This window comes from Thunnus thynnus, chromosome 10, assembly GCF_963924715.1.
Source record: "Thunnus thynnus chromosome 10, fThuThy2.1, whole genome shotgun sequence".
NCBI classification, from domain to species: Eukaryota; Metazoa; Chordata; class Actinopteri; order Scombriformes; family Scombridae; genus Thunnus; species Thunnus thynnus.
Genome location: NC_089526.1, coordinates 14,711,452 through 14,731,239, shown reverse-complemented (window position 1 = coordinate 14,731,239; position 19,788 = coordinate 14,711,452). Strand labels below are relative to the sequence as shown.

General features: G+C 43.6%; 1 protein-coding gene across 1 annotated transcript in view; it reads left to right on the top strand.

Moving 5' to 3' along the window:
• The first annotated feature begins 913 nt into the window (after positions 1-913).
• LOC137191307 (glutamate receptor ionotropic, NMDA 2D) overlaps positions 914-19,788 on the top strand; it is a 51,175-nt gene continuing 32,300 nt past the window's right edge. The window contains exons 1-4 of the mRNA XM_067601296.1: positions 914-1,263; positions 16,373-16,713; positions 17,620-17,826; positions 18,868-19,134. Of these exons, the coding sequence (XP_067457397.1) occupies positions 16,426-16,713; positions 17,620-17,826; positions 18,868-19,134 (762 nt within the window). The 5' untranslated portion in view covers positions 914-1,263; positions 16,373-16,425. The remainder of the gene's footprint in view (positions 1,264-16,372; positions 16,714-17,619; positions 17,827-18,867; positions 19,135-19,788) is intronic.

Genomic DNA, 19,788 nt, shown 5'->3' with positions numbered 1-19,788 from the left:
ACACAATACTTGTAAGGATGAGTTAATTGTTGGTTTGGCTCTGCATGTGAGATTTGTTGACAGTAAGAAGCATATAGATAATATTCTTTAAAGTACTCCACACTCTCTGTTTCTCCAGAGCCTCACATTTGGAAAGAAAACATTGTAATGCAAATATAATTTAGCACAGCCTACTGATTCATTACTCATCAACAAATGGTTACAAAAACTTACATACAAATATTTCAACTCTGAAGCCAAAAATGAGGAGTTCACTAACTGATCTGCAGTGTTCCTCCACTCTCTGCAAGCTGTTCACACATGGGCACTGACATGCTACTGTAGTGGTATAGATTTCTCATTCACACGCACGCATGTACGCACACACACAGACACACACACACACACACACACACTCACACACGGGCACGCACGCTGCAGCTCTCCATGCAAAGACGCACCGGGCAGGGTGACACTCACATGTGGATCCACAGACGCTGGTGTGGCGCCTCCGTTTTGCTTGGAGAAGCAGAAAGAGGCGATATGAGGCAGGAGAAAAGGCAGGACGGCGAGGGAGGGATGCAGGGAGGGAGCTAGAGATGGATGGATGGATGGATGGATGGAGGGAGGCAGGGGTGGGGAGGGAAGGAAAATGCGGAGGGACGCAAGAGAGGTGGAGGAGAGGAGGGGGGCGCAATGAGAGGGCTGAGTGGTTCTAGTAAATATTTATATTGCATTATGATACGCGCAAGAGTGAAGGAGGGAGATGGGGTGAGGCAGAGAAAGGGGGAGATATAGAGCGTCCATCCCTTTATTAATTTTATTCCGGACCGCTAAGTTTAGCATTCAACACGTGTCGCCAGTGATGGAGAGAGGGAGGGAGGGGGGAGGAAGCGAGAGAGAGAGAGAGAGAGAGGGAGAGAGAGAGGTTGACGGTTGCTAGGTGACGGGGCGCATATACTGAATTTTAACAAAAGAACAGGGAAAGAGGGAGAAGGAGAGAGAGAGTGTGTGTGTGAGAGAGAGGAGAGGAGAGAGGGAGGGAGAGAGGTAAAGAGAGATCGGAGAAATTGAATACATGTAGAACATATATATATTTAGATATATATTTTCCTAGCGTGTGTGTCTGTGCGTGTGTGTGTGTGTGTGTGGTGGTGGTGGCGGCGGCGGCGGCGGCGGCAGCGGTGGGGGGGGACACCCGCAAAACGGATACCTCAAAAAGGAAGGATGTGAAAAAGGATGGAGGGACGCAGGAAAAGAGGGGGGAAAGGCTGGTGAAAAACAGTAAGTACATTTATTTGAATGATATTTGCAGTGCGGAGGCATTTTTCCGCCGCTTCACCCCGCAACACACACACACACAAACACACACACGCACACAGACTCGTAGTACTGCTTAGATTAATTGCAGCTCGGGCAGTGATAGGGTGCTACGCGTCATTGAGACAGGAATAGAGGGCTCGGGTGTCGGCATCTGTACAGCTGCCTGTGATGGAGAGATGGATGGCCGGGGATGGAGAAGGTGGAAACGGCCGGCGCACCGGGGCTTTGACCCCTCTGTCATTGCTGCGCCTGAAAACTCACAAGCCTCTTAGCCCCCCTAACGCATAGGTTCCTCACAGCAGCCGGGATACATATTCCAATCATACACACACACACACAACACAGATTACCGGCAGTTCAATTAATCATAATGCTAGACTAAACCTTTAGGCTTTGTCTGCCAGGAATTTTCAATGCTATTAATAGCTAAAGAAAGAGTTTGGGCTCCGTTTAAGTCTTTAAACACCGGTACTGGCTGCAGTTTCCCCCTCACTCTGCTGCGGATGTATTAATTGAGGTGATCATATCTGTTGATGCTCATTTTCTCAGGCTGCGTGGTCAATGTTAGTGCGTGAGTGTGTGTTTGTGTATGATTGTGTGTGTGTGTGTGTGTGTGTGTGTGTGTGCGTGTGTGTGTGTGTGCGCGTGTGTGCGTGCGTGCGTGTGCGTGTCTGCTTGCTTGTATAGCCACCGCTATGCCCGCAAGATTGCCGATCAGTTTTTCCTCTTGATCTATTTATATCCCGATACGCTGAATATTTGGGCGTATGGCAGCACGCAGTTATCCCTCTGTTGCCACCGAGGAATCTTCCCCAACGGGCTGACTTGCCTCAAACACTCTCAGACAGCTGGAGCAGGCGGGTTTTTCTGTTGTTTTTTTTCCAGCTGGGTGAAGGAGTGTGTGAGAGAGATTGCACTTTGTTGGTAGATTTCTAAATTTGCGCCGCCTTTGGTGCCCAAATAACTTTTGTTTTGGCCTTGCAGTACTTTATTAGAGGAGAGGTGAATAACAGACACAAACATCAGCATCTCCGCTTGTTTTTCTTTTTAAGAAAAGGCCCTGGACCATAGAGACTACCAAGGCAGATGATCATGCTGTTGACCTGTAAAATGGAGAAGCACAGTGTTGCTTCCCTTGCAGATTTGCTGCAGTGATTGGGAGTAGCAAGATCAAATGTATTGGCCTGCATTGTGGGGCCACTGAATGCATTTATCCAGATGGAAATTGGAATTAATGTGTTGTTTGTTTTCCCATTTCTGTGGGGTGTTTCGTGTCTCACTCTTCTCTCAGCTGAATTCTCTAGCTGATATCCATTTCAATCAGCTCTTTCACCCACAGGTGATGTGCTCTCATTCAGTTTATCATTTTTCCCTTGCAAGCCCTGTGAAATTTACACACAGGCGTACTGCAGCAGCCGACTGCATGCACTGCTGCCCGCAAAGTGTTGCCTTCAGTGTCAGTAGAGCCCCCCTTCTCTCCGCCGATCTGTCGTACAGTTGCCCAGAGAGAGATCTGTACTGTACCAGCTGTGAGAAGGGGGTAGACAGGAGGGGAGGGGAGGGAAGAGGAGAGGTGATGAGAGAGACAGAAGGTGTGGAGGGAGAGAGAGAGAGAGAGAGATGAGAGAAGGTGTGAGGAGGAGGAGGACGACGAGGTAGAGGAGAGAAGGCATGAGGGGAGAGCCAGGGTGAGAGATTGGAAAGGCAGCAGAACGAAGGGGAGAGTAAGGGGTGGGCTGAGAGGGCTGGTTGGAACTGAATATCAGAGGGGGACATGGTTGGAAGGCACAGGAGAAGAGATGAGAGGAATAGAGTCAACATTTGTGTGCTTGTTTTCTCTAACCCCCTTGCTCTTCATCAATTTCACCTTATTGATTCATTGACTTTTGCACAGAAAACCTTCAAGCTTAGCTCAATCCCCCCTTTGCTTGTCTCTCTTTTCTTCTGCCAATCCCCTTGTTTCTTCTTGCCTCAATCCTTTCCGTCTCCTCTCTCACCCCTGCAACCTGTGACTTCCTCCGCACAGTTTCCGCTTCCCTCTCGTTCTCCCGCCTCCCCTTTCATCATTTGTTTGATGCAACATTAGTGGATAGTTTCCTCAATTCTGCCGCCCACCCAAAATCCTCTCCCACCCTCGCCACACATTGCACCCAGTGTTCTTTTTAATACCACTAATTAAGGTAAAGCTTGTTAACATAGAACATCAATTAGTCTTTAACAAGATCAGAGGCTGGTGTTTTGGAGCGATTACAGTACTCCCCTCTCCCAGTGTTCTTCTCTGGACTCTTCTCTGGGTTGTATTGATGAAGGTGTTGCATATTCACTTTGGCCTGGAGCAGAATTTGATGCGTGTGGTGGCAGGAAGGTGGAGGGGTCATGTGAAGCGGAAGTGACGGAGGTTTTCAATTTTTTTTAAATTGAAAACCTTGAATGCAGTATGCTGTTTTCATCTTGAAAAAAATCTTGGAAGGCTTCCTTAAAAATGACAAATAAATCTAACTCATTAACTGCAAATCTATATTTTCAGTGATAACATCTCAGACTACAGTGCTCGTTAAATAAATACATAATTTCAGGAAAGAATGCCCTCCACTGAAATCAGCAGGGGACACAATTTATCAGATTCACTTTTCTCTACAGCCTAAATTGTGCTGGAGTTTAAATTGCACACTATAGTTTTTATTTAATGCATGAACTGACTTTATTTTTGAGAGAAGCAGGTTTTTAAACATTAAATGACGGTAAACACCAATAAAGGCATAAACATAGAATTCAGTTGTGCCTTAAAATTAAACTTTTATCAGTCAGTACAGTGCAATACACCTAAAACTGAAAATACAGATTAAAATACTGTACAAGTATTTATACTCTACTGCTAGTCCTTAATCATCAAGAAACCACATGTCAGTTCTCTAAAAGTATGAATTTAAAGGGTAAAGGTTGCTCGGGTGACAAAACCAGAAATGTTTCATTGCTGATGTTTATCAAGCTAGTGGCAGCTATCAGTGCTTGAGACTGAAACCAATGCGGAAATAGCACAAAGTGCAAACCACTGATGGCCATTAGATGCTGGCTCCAAAAAATCCCTCAACTTCTCTCTAAAAACACTAAATAAATAATTTTTTTTTTTCAATAATTCATTATGTTCTCAATCTCTAAATCTGGGCCCTCTAATAAGTGTGCTGGTGGTCATTTTGGAAATTATTGCTCCATTTGTAACATTTGAAGACTTATAGTAGCTTTGATGTCTGTGGTGTTGATTGACAGCTGTCAATGACAGTTCGCTCAGCTGCTGCTCTCCCTGGCTCCGGGACATGCACTGAGTTGGACTATTGTCGCAATATTTTGGTAGTTTAATGTTACTTGATTATGATACCTGCCCTTTAAGCACAATTTAGCTAAAATAGCTAATGTTAGCCCAAGTGTGCATTGCACTGGTGTTCCCAGTACGTTAGTGTTCGCTTTGGTCTCATGTAGTGGGGTATATTTCCACAATATGAAAGGCAACTCATTATTTGGAAGGTCCTGGCTCCAACTGGAAAAGATGGTGCCATGAGCAGCAACTCTGGGCTTCAAACCAGCTCCAGTGCAAACTAATGGGTGACCCACCTCGCTACGTCCAACTTCATATACAGTCTATGGTGTCAAGTGTTTCAAACCTTTTGTAAACATCTGTTGTCTATTTAGGGAGCTCCAGATGTGTAATGTCATATAAGAGTTTTAAGTTCCAGTATTTGCTGCATGTATTTGAATTTCAAGGTGAAACCATTAAATAATATTCAACTTAAAACAATTTTAATCAATTCTGATTTCAACAGTATCTGCTAGTCGACATTAGCAAAACAGCTTTCTTGCAAACATTAGTGACGGTACAGCAAATCACTGCTGATTGTGTTCTGTCAGGGCTGCCAAGCTATCAGTGGCAACTCATAAGACTTTACCTTTCACTAATTAGATGTAATAGGTAAGTATGATGTATTTGATTATGACAAGTTGAAGGAAAAACAAATATTATCTAATACCAAGATGGGAAACTGGGCATCATTTGTGTAGCTCTGTTCACAACAAGTTTTTATAGAGTAGTGTGTCTCTGAGAGGGAGGGAAGAGTTCTAACTGAGAGTTAGAAGTACAAGTGCTGCTTCGGGTATGATTAGAGTGCAGTTTTTCAGAGTGGACTATGGTACAGTATGGCAATAATCAATATTTAATCAAAATTAGGATGCTGTAGAAACTTTAATCACTTTAATACCGATGGAATTCTTTATCTGAGGGTTTCTTTGCTGTTAAGGTGGCAGCTGCTGTGGTTTGGCAACCCTGAAGTGCCGCCCCTGGCACACTTGCAGCTCAACTCTAGACCAAGAACAGCAACAACAGTAAATAGTCAAACACATGCTGTATATAGAATGACAGGAAATCATTTGATGCAGATGGTGCAGATGGAAACCGACAGACAGATGGACAGGCTGGCAGACAGACAGACAGACAGACACATTCATAAACAAAATCACACAGACAGGTACAAACGCACAGAAGAATGAGAGAGAATTTAGTGTGCACTCCTTGCACGCAGTCACTATCAAACAGGTGCACACACACACACACACACACACACGCATACGTACACAAACCTGTGCCAAAGCCCCGTGGCTTGTTTTGGGAATACAAGTCTGGAGGCAGCTAGCAGGCACACAGCTTCACATGGCTGCATGCAATACACAGTCACACACACTCTCAAAAAGTACATTCAGGCAGAGACCCATGGGTATGCAGTCAGAGACACACACACACACACACACACACACACACACTGAGAGCATACCCAAAAATACACACACAAACGAAAAGCATACTTGCACACAAACACCAGCCACAGTTTTGGATGAGAGAGGACCCGAGACTTTGCCCATGGGATTCACACTTTTATATACACTCTTCTGTATATATATATCTGTGTGCACGCCACATAGACACACACACACACACACACGCCAAACAGGAAAGGAGGATGAAAAGAAAGAAAGATAGAGAAATGTGCAGGAATGTTTTGCGGCATGCAGCGTTTAGCAGCAGTGTGGTGCGGTCCTTCATGATGATGGATGGGGCAGGAAATGACAGCATAAGTGGTTATTAAAAAGAGGAAATGGGGGCATTTATAAAAACTATGTTAGCTTGTGTCTGCGGCCCATGTCGCATGTCACCCTGGGCTGCTGTGTCATGCCTCCTGATCTGTGAGACTTCCTGCACTGCATGTATGGGGCCAGCTTTGTTAAAACCCTGTGTCATTCTCTTCTCAAAGAACCAAGGAGCTGGCATTTATAGCAGGCTTTGTATTGAAGTGACTGTGCTGGATTTACTAGGTGTAGGTACAAGGGACAAAGTTGAAACAGTTTTATTGCCTTATCACTTCATGTAAAAATAGCTTTGCTCTATTTTCTTTCAAGTTTGAATGTGAAATTCCTTCATAAACAGGTGCCAACTATACAGCTGCTACAAATGCAAATATGTGTGTTTGCACCTGAATGGAATTTGCACAGCATGTTATCTACAGTACAACAAGAAAAGGAAGACAAGAAGGGAAGAGGGAACGTCAGTACAGAGATGGAAGAAAGCCTCTGATGAAGATAGTTTGATGTTCCTGTGCTTGTTTTAATGTGCTTCATCTCTGTCATGTAAATAGCTCCAGCTTCTAAAACTGGCCTTTTGGTTTGAGACAGTCTTGCAGATCCTCTCTTGGTTTTTGACACTGAAAAGAATGAAATGTACAATATGCTTGGAATGCAGTTTGTCTGACTCAGGGTCAGGATTAATTTGTTCTCAATTCAGGTTGTGAGGTTTCATTATTCAAATTCTGAAAATTTTTTCACATCGAAGCCTTCTTTAGTCTATCTCTTGAAAGGTGATTAGGAGTGAATGCTCTCTTTTCAATTATGTAATAGCAATTTCAATCTAATTTTTCCGAATGAGCCGATAAATGACCCCAACCTTGGACTGGTGCTGATCGGGCTCATCAAGTTGATTGTTATGTGATCTGTTCAGTGTTAACTGTGGTATATTCTCTATCAAAGGCTGCAGCTTTGGGAAACAGAGACACTCATTCACACATTTTGCATGAAGCAGTGATGGGAAATAGCAAGAGGATCAATTCCTGGCACTGGATGCTCTATGTCATCTATACGTAAATAATAAATCTGCTGATTAACTGTTAAGATGCACTATTAGCAGAGAGGGAAGTTATTCCAACTTGAGAGTGTGAATGCATTAATCCAAGATGGTTATTCGCAAGAGGGGAATGGAAATTAAGTATAAATAAGCTATTTTTATTGTTACTTATTTGTAGCTGTTCGTTAACAAGTGAAACCAGATGAAAACAAACATTGTATCATTCATTTTTAATAACCCTGAGTGTTACTAGATTTTATTTAGATGCCACTGCCAGTGATGGTGGCATTCCAGGATTTTTGCCACGGGTTTGTTGATACTGAAGGTGGTTCTTTTTTCAGAAGTATGACGTATCATATGTGTCAGAAATTCTTGAATTACAACTAGGAGGCTGACGTGAATAGTTTTCCCCACTCGGCTAATTACAGTCCGTCAGATATGACGTTAAACCAGCGTAAAGAGCTGTGGTCTTCTCAGACTCAACTCCTTTTCTGATGAGATACTGTTGCCTCATGTGTCAAAACATTAAAAAAGCTGGAGAAGACAGTGATTTCATATTTGCTGCTGTGGGACAAACGTCACAGGATTAGCGGGCGTCAACTGTAGATTTGGCTGTGTGAAGACAACACAGTAGGGTTCTGACATTCCCCTCACTAACCTCTCACCACCTCTTACTCTTGAGAATCATTTGAGGCTCCACAAAAAAACCTTCACTGGTCTTGATCCTCAAATTCATCTCCCCTGTTGGGCTTCTGTCTACATGGGAGTGCATTTCCTGAGCCAAACTGATCCCCCAACATTTATAGGACAGGCTGACAGAAGTGTTTCTAACACCTTTGGTTATGAGCGGGGGCAGAGCCAGATGTGCTGTGAATGCCCAACATTGTTATGCAGCGTTAGATTTTAAGCAGACTGAATCCGGCTTGACTTCAGCAACATGTGGCACCTGCTACTGAAAGAGACTAGCTTACAGTTTCTCTTTTAGTTTGAGATGTGCTAAATGTTTGGGTGTGTATGTATAAGTGTGACAGAGTATCTGTACATGATCAACCATACATGTAAAGTGTATCCATGCATGTCCGCTTGTGTGATTGTGTGCGCACCTGCCTGTGCGTGACCTTGTACAAAGGCGCGATAGTTATCAGTGAAGGTTTCCCACACCAGTTTAATCTGTTTATCCGCAGAATAAGATTGTGAATCATTACTATGCAGAGCTAGGTTCTTTTTTCCTGCTGAGAGTCTTGAGCAGCTTCCTAGTTTGTAGTTGTTACAGAATGTTTCACCTTACAGGTCCTGAAGGGCTGCAGTGTCGGCTGCTTTTCATCTTGCTCTTTTAATTAGTGACTGATTTAGATCTGGCTAGGTGATCCCAGTGTCTGGCCAATCAATGAGGGAATTAATGGAAACGCTGGTGCAAGCAGAGTAGTGAAACACTACTACTGACTCGAGAGGGAAAGGTAAAATAATCCATTTAATGTTATTGTTTAAAAAAACAGAGTATTTGCTCCGTGCCATAACATGATTCCAGTAAATTTGGAATATTCCCAGGCTTATTTTGAGTGCCTCATTGAATCAGCTGAAAATCTTTCATCCAATTTGTTCCTGATTTTAATCTAAATGCTTGTTAAAAAAAAACAAAACAAACAAACAAAAAAAAAACAACAATCAACCACGCATTTCATTCATGAATGTACAGTACATTATGTAAATGTACTGCATGAATGCGTGTTTATTCTTAGATGATTGCATTGCATTGATAGTGCTGTGATATTGAAGCTATTTTCCCCAAACACAAAGCCCTCAGAGTTTCTGGATGCCTGTAAAAGGTTGAGCTGGAAGAAATTATTCCTTTTAAAACAAACATAATAAGATAATCCCCCAGGTCGTGCGTTGTAAGGACATCTTGACAGAGGATTTGGAGAAATAAAGCAACTACAGAAATCAATTTATATGTACATTAAAGCCAGTAAATTATGTAGTATTATAGTCAAGGGAGCAGAGCAGAGGGGGCTGGCCAGAGAGCAGTGCTGCAGTCCTCTGCTCTCCGCTGTATTAGATGTCAGGTGTTGAGGTGGGGAAATGAAATATTCGTGTTCTTTGGCCTGCCTTAAAGGAAGCACTTATATTATACAAGCACTGGCAATAGGCATACAAACTATGTGGTCTCCTTACAAAACCATTTTTATTCATTCAAGTCGAGTTAGTACGGGCCAGTTACGCTTATTGAAATAATACCCTGCGCTCTGTCATGACAATCCCTGACGCAAGTTCCCTAGATACTGGCCTTTCCACATGAAAGCATATGACCTTACTGATATTTATGTCTGAAGTCTCATGAGAGTAGTAAACCATTTGTAACTGATGTTTTCTGTGTGTGTGTGTGTGTGTGTGTGTGTGTGTGTGTGTAAGTGAGAGAGAAAATAAAATAGAGGCAATATTGAAATTTTTGACTGAGCATCATTCATACGCAAATTAATGTTGTTTATGCAGTATAACTCAAAAAATATAGTGTGTGTGTGTGTGTGTGTGTGTGCGCGCGCGCATGTAGCTGTCAATGTCCTGAGGATTAAATGAATGACAGGGAGTTAAAAGATAACACACACACGCACACACACACACACACACACACACACACACACACACACACACAAAGTGAATAATTCAAGATGCCCAGGCTGTAACGGCAAAGTAAAACCACTGACAGCCCTTTATTTTTATCACCCGATTTTCCTCTCAGGTTACATGAGTTCATTTTAGAACATTACTGCAATTACTAGACATGTGCGAGGTTATATTAAAGGAAAATTAAACACATTCTCCACTTAGGTAATTATACACCCCGTGCCGAATGTTATGAGTTAGAGAGATGAGACGTGGTAATGTCAAATATTTCAGTAATGATCATCCGTAATGGATGTGATTTCCAGTCACTGCTTTTCATTCAGAACGCTGCAAGTGTCTTGTGTGTCAGAAACCACAGCGGGTAGGACTAAGACATTTTCTTTTTTGTTAAAAAAAATTAGGTCAGAGAATTGTTAGTGCTACACTGTGACGGGGTCCAGGGTCAGCTTCATCTCATTTCCATCAATCCATAGAGGAAAGAAAAACAAGGAGTGTCCTACCATTCAAGTAATGAAATGTATCCCCAGAATGTACGGAAGTGAAGTCCAATTAATTGACACTGTCTCTTGGCAGAGGTGTTTAATCCGAATCCATAAAAAAAAAAAAATTTGAATTAAAAGCAAGATACTCTGAACCTCAGAGTGAGACGTGTCTTGTACGACCACATGGAAATTAAAGGGCCTTGAAATGTCAGAATAAAATGCCGTTTTGCTGTGAAGAAACATCAAAGTGAGATGTCAAGGTGACTGTTTCATTTTGCTCTTATAAAAGGTTGCAAAATATGAAAAGGACAAATGGAGACTACCAGCTAGAAGTGAGTGTTTGACATGCAAAACCAAGAGAGATTTCACTTCTCCTGTAACAGTACAGTTTATAAGAAAATAATATTCTTTTTACACCTTCTACAGCATTTATTTGCTAAACAGAATAATAGAAAGAATATGTGTTCGCTGGACAAAAAAACAATGCTCCTGATATTCTTATATTTGTGTGCCTGTGAGTGTGTTTCTGAATGTGTGTGTTTGCATGTGTACAATTTGTCTTAAACGTGCAAGCCACAGTTTATTTTCCATATTCTATCAGCTGGCCCCTCAAATTTAACTGTTCCACATAAAAAATGGTGTCACATTTATAAAAACGACCAGCTCTAATCTGGTTATCAGCCTGTGGCATGTGTAATTTACAAATATTGTGCGTTGTGCGTCCCTATGAGGACCTGGTGTCAGAATGGTTTGATAGATGACTCCATCGTTTGTCAGTTGAATGGCTTATGATAGCCACAGCTATCAAGACCACGGGGGGAGGCAGCAGAGGCAGTAGCAGCAATGCTTTACTACTGCTGTTTACAGCCATGCAGTAAAAACACACACAGCACTGTACGCCCTGCTGCTGCACGCTGCGCTACTCGCCGATCACTCTGCACACTATGCACAATGGGAACAAGAGCCGATTGCCTGCCTGGTGGCTCTTCTACTCGACAAGGATCAAAGAGGGAGAAAGAGAGAGAGATGGGGAGAGAGAGGAAGTGAGGGAGGGGAGGAAGTAGAGAGTGAAAGAAGTACAGGACAAAGACATGTGTGGAAGGAAAGAATGGGGGAGGGCTGGGGAAAAACAGGAGAGGAGTTGTGGGAGCAGAGAGAGAGGGAAAGAGAGTTAGTGAAAGTGAGATGCTGCAGAGTGAGGCGATAGAGTAACTGAGTAAAAGAAAGGATGAATGAAAGAGTGAAACACACCAAATCAAGTGCCCGAGTGAGACAGACTGAGTGAGGGAGTGTGTCTGCAAACCTGCTCATGACCATGTATATGTGTGTGTGTGTGTGTGTGAGTGAGTGTGTAAAGTGAGAGTGTGTGAGAGAATGGATGAGTGGGTGAACAAGTGCAGCAGGACAGAGAGAGAGGGAGAAAGAGAGAGAGAGAGAGGGAGAGAGGATCTGTTCCGTCAGAGAGGACACACTCCACTGGCTGTGATTGAAGTATGGGCCAATTAACACGAGGAGCATTGAGCTCCAGCTGCACTCTTCTCTTCATTCCTCTGCTCCCCCACACTGCCATATTACCCTGCACGACACACACACACAGCCATACACACACACACACTGATACGCTCACATATATGCACACTATGGGTACCACACTGCGCTGGCACTTTATCTTATCTTTTACTATGGTACAGCTATGGACCCAGGGAAATTATAGAAGCTACATACAGCAGTTTTCTCAAGCACACTGCGGTCTTAAATGTGGACGAATGAAACAAGCAAAAATAGTCTTCATCTTCAGGGGGAGGGTTTCTTATTCTAGGCACTTACAGTGACTCACAGAGACGGTGCAATTTCTTCTAATGGTGTACAGTAGATGTAGACTATATACCAGCCTGCATATATTTCAAATGTTTTGTATTGGCTGTGGAGAGCTGCCTGGGCTGATTCAGTGCAGCCCGTGCCATAGGAAGCAGGGAGCAGGTCCATTACTCTGCATGACAGAATGGAATGAAGCAGCAGAGCCCCGATGTGGGCTAAACACAACGCTGAACACTGCACTTCTACAACTCCACACTCCAGACTCCACAGACTCCTTCCCTATTCACATTTCCCCCAGCAGATCCGATGCAGTGCGAGGTCTGGCACACTGCCTCCATTGGAGTTCAGTGGGGAAAAAGGGGCTCAGAGAGGTGTGGATGCCAGCACTGACTTCTACCCAAGCGGCTCCCTCCTCTCTCGCGACTCACTCTTCCAGAGTCACCGCAGGCACTCGCTGCAGCTGTAAGGAGAGGATCTGAAACTCTAAAACATTGTGATTGTTCCCCCTAACATCACACTGACACTGAAAATCAATTTTTTATTTTGTGTTTAGAGGCTATACAAGTTTTTAGGCTCTTTGGTGGTTGGAGAAATAATACACTCCTTTGCCGCTTTCCTCTATAGGAAGATATACCTTCAGAGTAGTTGATTTGCCTTCAGCTACACAAAACTGCAAAACTGTTTTGATATTCTTTCAAACTAACGAAGGACTGAGTAGTCATTACTTCCTTTAGATAATCAGCTGGAATCACAGTGAATGCATTATGCAATGTAAATGAAATGTTTAAACAGAGATATGATAAGATGTGTTTTGATTGTGAAGCATTGGCTGGCAATTTTGGAAGAGAAAGAGGAGACTGGCTTGCCTGTGTGAATGTTTTCTCTCTCATCTTCTTGATAAGCTGTCTGTCAGCCTCAGAATATTCCCGCTCTTAAGTGCTCGGTAAATATTCCTGAAGGTGTTTTTAGTTTGCCTCTAACAGTCTCTGGCATGTTTGCAGGCTGCTGTGGTGCTGTAAATGTCACTTTGTTTAAAAAGACAAACTAAACAGGCTCAGCAGAAAAAATAATTATACTGTAGATACAGTAAGCTGCTTATTACAGTGATTGACAAATTGAGAGATTACCACCATACAATAGAAATACTTTAGTTTAAGTGCTGATATAATGATTTAGACAAGATGCATGAACCATGATAGACTGAAAGTTTTCAACATCTGAAAACATCACCAAAAGAAAGAACTGCTACAAAATTTGAAAGGTTTTCAGTTTCATGTTTTTTTCTTTTGTAGTCAGCACTGTCAAATTTAAGAAGATAATACATTATAATATTCATTGTACTGGTGGTGACACAGTTCAAAACACAATCCTGATGTGTCATAAATAATTAAAGTTATCACCATTTCCAAATATTACAAACTCCTGCAATGGTGAGATCCTGGTAAAACTCTTAATACTAATACATAATGTTTATAAAAAATTACTTTTCCCATCTCAATAACTAGCTGATCCCTTACCTTGAATCCTGCTCAAGGAAAACACTTTTTAACTAACTCATCGCAATTTAAACAGTCCCTATAGGTTGTAGGCAGTCCCTTGCCAAATATATACGCAGTATCATACTCTATTGAATTAGAAGAAGCTCCAAAGACTGGAGACGATCGTTTTAAAAGCTAGAAGGGAAAAAATATACTAAAATGCGAACATTTGCATTTTAACAAAAGATTCATTTACGGTAGCAAATCAAATGAAACAGTAATCTCTCATTCTTTCTCTCCCACTCTCCCTGTCCTTCTCTGTCTGTGTGTATGTGTGTGTTTCAGTGTGTGTGTGTGTGTGTTCACAGTAAGCCCCCTCACTGCACGCTTTTTATGATTCAGTTTGCAGAAATTCCCAGATTGGAACACATAATGAACTATAAATTAAGATATATTTAAATGAGGATTTTGATTATAATTTATTTGTACTTTGCTTTATTACAGCGTGCTTCAGTGAGATGTTGCTGTTCGATAACAGGCAGAGTATGCTCTGCAGGGAAGTGGATACTGTATACAGTAATACACTATGTTCACACTTCCAACAAGGCTTGCCGTGGTGGAATGGCACACGCTGGTTTAGCAGTGCAACGTAAACACCTCATGAGAGTGAAATACAGTGACAGGCCTAACAGTTAATGGCTCAGATCTCAGTACGGTAGAATACATCTCCACCAAATGATATGATGTACCGTATTCCTGCCGCCTCTTCTCTGGCTCTCATTTTCTATCTCTGTCTCACTGTCTTTCCCATTCTTTCCTGCCACATCTTCCTCGCCTTAAAGAACACAAAAAAACAACAAAGCCCTGTTTTTCTCCTTCTCCCCTTCATTATTACATTCTCCTTTTCTCTCTCTCCTACTAACAGGTCTGTCTCTCCCTATCTCTCCACACCTCCATCTCTTTTTCTTACCCCCATTTATTGGCCTCCCTCATTTGCCCTCTCATTCCACTGCTCTCTTTTTCTACCTCTCTTTCTATCTAACCCCCCCCCACCACCACACACATATGCATGCACACATACCCACAGCCCTGTCACTCAAAACTGGAGGTTTGGCAGTGTATTTGTTTAGGCCAAACACGTATACACATCCCACTAATCAATATTTTTTTTTCCTGCTACTCTCCTCACATATTTTATGCCACCTCCCAACATCCCACCTCACTTCGTCCTCTCCTTATCCCCTTGTCTCCCTTCTTAGCTCCCTTTCTCCACTCACTTTTTCCTCTACTACCCCCTCCTCTTTTCCTTGCTGCTTTCTTTTCTATCCAAAAGACTGATCAGGGTCAAAGAATCGACAGACTGTGACAAAGCGAGAAGAGTCGGATGAAGACAGAGTGAAAAACATAGAGAGGAGGAAAGGGGAAATAGAGGCACAGAGAGGGAGAGTGACTTTAGAGGGAATATTATGTCAGCGGGCCCCTGTTAATCAATGCAGTTGTGTTTGGTACCTGAAGCCATGGAAATAGGGAGACGAGATGGGGAATATGAAAAGACGGAGCACGAGAGAGAAGGGAGAAAGTGAGAAGGAAATGGAGAAAGGGAGGGAGGGCACTTGGCACCAGAAGTAAATTGAAAATGATGTGCTGTGTTTTTGTATGTGTGTGTGTATGTGTTTGTGTGTGTGGCTCACATATTAACCCTGCTATCTCCCAGGTAGTCATTATCTTTCTGTGTGGTTGTTTGTGTGAGTATGTGCGTAATGCATTAACCCTCATATCTCTATCATTAAGCTGCTCTACAGGCATAGTGTATCCATGCATTTATCTTGTGTGTGTGTGTGTACATTCGAACACTTGCATGCATATGTCTGTGTGTGGATGCAACTGTGTGAGGGCGAGCATGTTTACAGTGATCTTAATTGTTGTTATCATTCATGCAGCACAGTAACCACCTCCGCCCCCATCTTTGTCTCTGTCTGCTATTAACTCCCTCTCTCTCTCTTTTTCTCTCTCTTTCTCTCTCACCCTCCTTCCCTCTAACGGCCACTTTCTATTTTCCCTCTTTCTCATATTGTTCCTTCTCAGCCTGCAGCCTAAATAGCACCCATTTCATCTTCTCTCTGTCTTGCTTTCTTTTCCTTCCCTCTATTGTTTTCCCCCCTCTGCATTCCATATTCCTCATCCAGTATTTTCTCCAGCCAAAGCTAACTTTTATTACCCCATGATTGGATTCAAAATTCATTACTCTGTCTTGCCTGTATGCAATCTCTGATCAGTTTCTGTCTCTCTCTCTTTCTCGCTCTCACTTTCTCTGTCTACACCTCCCTCTCTCTGTGTTTTACTTTCTACCTCCTTCTTCTGTTCTCCTTCTTTTACTCTCTTGATTTGATTTGATGTCCTCTGTACTGGACGTTTTAAGGGGAAAAACACTTGAGTCTAACTTAATCTCTTCTTCTCTTGCTTCTTCTTCACCTTCTTCTTCTTCTCCTTGCTGTCTCTCTTTCTTTCAGGCACCCTCTCTTAGTGCGATATATATCTGCCTCCCCCCCCTCGGCAGGTTGCCATGGTCGCCATACCTACTCTCTCTCTCCTATTGGTCCTGGCAGAGTGGGCAGGTCTGGTGGACGCTTCCCCCCACCTCCTGCTCCGGCCCAGCCCGCGAGAGCGTGATGCAGGGGCCATGATGAACTTCAACATCGCTGTGATCCACGCCGGTGCTACGGTGCAGGCAGAGGCGGCGGTGGCGGGGCCCGGGGGAAGGGTGCTCTACCCTGGCTTTGGCCGGGTATACGGCTCCCTGGGGGAGAGCGTGGTCACCCAGTGGGGCTCTGCTAACGTCATCTGGCTACAGGTTGGACACTGTCTCCTCTACCTACAGCTCATTCAGCCTTACTTGAAGGAAGGGAATAACAATGGCCATTGGCCATCCATTATTCATGCTCACTCTCATTATTTGAGCTGAATGGGCAGCACACTGCTGCAGTTGTGTGTGCCCTGCTGAATGAGCGGGCATCTGGCTCTGCTCTTTGACCAAAGCTCGTATTGTTAACCGGATATGTCATGCATGGCACAGACACCTTCCATATGAATAACACAAAGTCAAGACACACTGCCCTAGTTGGTCAACTCTATTTCAATCAGGAGAGACAAGTGAATGAAGCAAAAAGAATATGTTTATTATACAGATGATACTGATGATTAAGTATTGTCAAGTCTTTGGCACTTAGACTTTACAGGGAAATTTTGAATCAAGGGACATCAGTCCTGAGCAGCAGCAAGATAAACCCCCCCCCATGGAGTCATGGCTGATGACTTCTACTGATAAGGCTGATGAGGTTGATGAAGTGATGCACTGATGAGTCTGTGAAGACTGGGCAGTGATGGGGAGGTGGTAGTGGGGCACTCAAAACGGCACTCTGAAAGCACTAAGGCAGAGAGGGAGAAAACATATTTAAAAAGACAGCCGCGATGTGATAGGCTGACAATAAAGGTGTGTCACAGTGCTATTGGTCAGAAGTGACCAGCTGATGTGAACAGCTGAAGTCTTAATTGACACACAGGGGAATGACAGCAAGGAAATTATGAGTGAGCATGCGTGAGGGATGGGAATGACAGATGGTTTGAGAGATAAAACTACAGACCCCAGCATGCAAATATAGTCTTCCTGACTGAACTTAAGCTAAGCTTCATTTGTCTCTCTGTCTTTATCCCTCTCTCTGTTGCTCTCTCTTAATTCATTCCTCCCTTCATCTTCCAGGTGAATGACAGTAGTCCTAAAACGGTGCTGTCCCAGCTGTGTGAGCTGCTGGCGGCACGGCCCCTGCAAGGTCTGGTTTATGAAGAGGAGAGGCCCCCGCGCACAGCCTGGGGTCCTTTGGCCCCCATGCTGGAGTTTGTCTCTGCGCAAACAGGACTGCCCATAGTGGCTGTAGGAGGGGGAGCGGGGCTGGGGAGGATGCCACAGGTAGGAGGAGGGAGGTTGGGGTTGGGGTGGGAGAATGAAGAGGAAATGTTTGAAGCTTGTGTGTGTGTGTGTGTGTGTGTGTGTAAGTGTGAGACAGAGAGAAAGAGAGAGAGAGAATCAGAGAGATACAAGAGGGCAGATGTCCCAGACGTGTGATTGTGTAGCTCAAAATGTGAGGATTGGCGAGTGGCACAATGTTAATTAGGTGTGTGCTGTATACAGAAGCAGTATGGATTGACAGCACTATGGATGGAGTATAAAAGGAGAGAGCTGCTTATATTGCCATAACAACTTACAAAGTCACAATGTCACGCATCCTCTTGGCGAAGAAAAGGTTTGGGGAAGTGCCGGTGGGACGGAGGGGAAGTTGAAGGTCAGGGTCGCTGATCTGCTGAAACTCTGCAGTGTTTGATCTGTAAATGGCACCAACTGGGGCTGTGCCTGTGATGTTCCTGGGAGGGAGGCAATGAGCAGACATGAATGTGTGTATGAGTGAATAAGAGTGTGTGTGTGTGTGTGTGTGTGTGTGTATACTATATATTTGTATGAGTTTATGCGAGTGTGTGTATATCAGAGAAACTAGTGTCACATGCTTTTTACCACCAAACAGGGGAAAAAAGAAACAAAAAGCATCACATTTGTGCTTACAAATACACGTTTTAACCATTTACTCTTGAGGAATTAAATTGTAGCACTTTGATGAACTTCCTTTGAAGATGTACCCTTGCCTAGTGCTCATTCCCCTCTCATCCCCTGAACAGACTTTTTAGAAACACTCCCTCCTGGACGTCATAGGAGAATTCGTGCTGTTTTAGCCCTGCAGCTGCACAAGTGCTGTTGTTCCACAAAAACTTCAAGCCCCATGATGACTCGATGTTGTGCAAAAAGATGGAGCAGTCCAGAAAGTTGTAGTTCTTTGTAGTGAAAAGTCTGTCTGTTAGTCACTGTATTGTAGCTGCATTTTAGACACAGTGCAACTATAAACGATTCATTTCACAGTGAGATTTTTAACCAAATCTGCTGCTCTCTTCCCCAAATCAGGAATCAGGTTCCATCTTTCTCCAGTTCAGCTCCTCTACTGCCCTCCAATTAGAGGTCATCTTTGAGGTGCTGGAGGAGTACGATTGGACAGCCTTTTCTGTGGTGTCCACGCGTCACCATGGCTACCAAGATTTTCTATCGGTGGTGGAGGGGCTGACGGACGGCTCGTTCATCGGCTGGGAGAAGAAGAGTGTGGTGATCCTGAACGTGACTGACGACCCTGGGGGGTCACGCACGCGCAGGCTGCTGAAGGAGAACGAGGCGCAGGTGAGACAGGGGGGAGGGAGGGGGAAAAGGGGGGAGGAAAGGGGAGGAAGTGCTGCAAGTAACATTGGGGGCCCCCTTTCTGACAGGTGGCTTCCCAGCTTTTTCCTTCCTTCTTCGTCTCTCCCTCTGTCCCTCCACATCTCTCTCTCCCCTCTCTCCTCTATCCCTCTGTTCTTCTCTTCCCCTCTCATCTGCCAAAGGCATAAAGAGTTCAACGGTGCAACAAAAACCACGAGTCAGGTTGATTTACTGGCTGGTTGTCATGTGGCATTGTACAAAGAGTTATGGAGTTCAAATGCTTAAGAGGTTAACCACTTAACATACAGTTTCCATTCATTTCTCTTTAAGTAGCTTTAAGTTTGGAAAACCATCCTATTCCACACTGTCTGAGAGTATCATATACAGTAATATATTCTGTATCTGCTTGTATGATGCTTACATTGAGTGAAATAATGGCCGTACCATTTCAACAAATGGAAATATTCTAGTTGTCTTGTGCATTATTTGATATACTCTTCTCCATAATTCAGCTTGACATTTTTAATAAAGTTTTGTGGGTTTGAAAAATGTTTGGCTACACAGGGAGAGTGTATAATGAGTGACCCACCTGCTCGTTAAAGGAGATTAACATGGCCTGTAAAATCTCACCTCCAG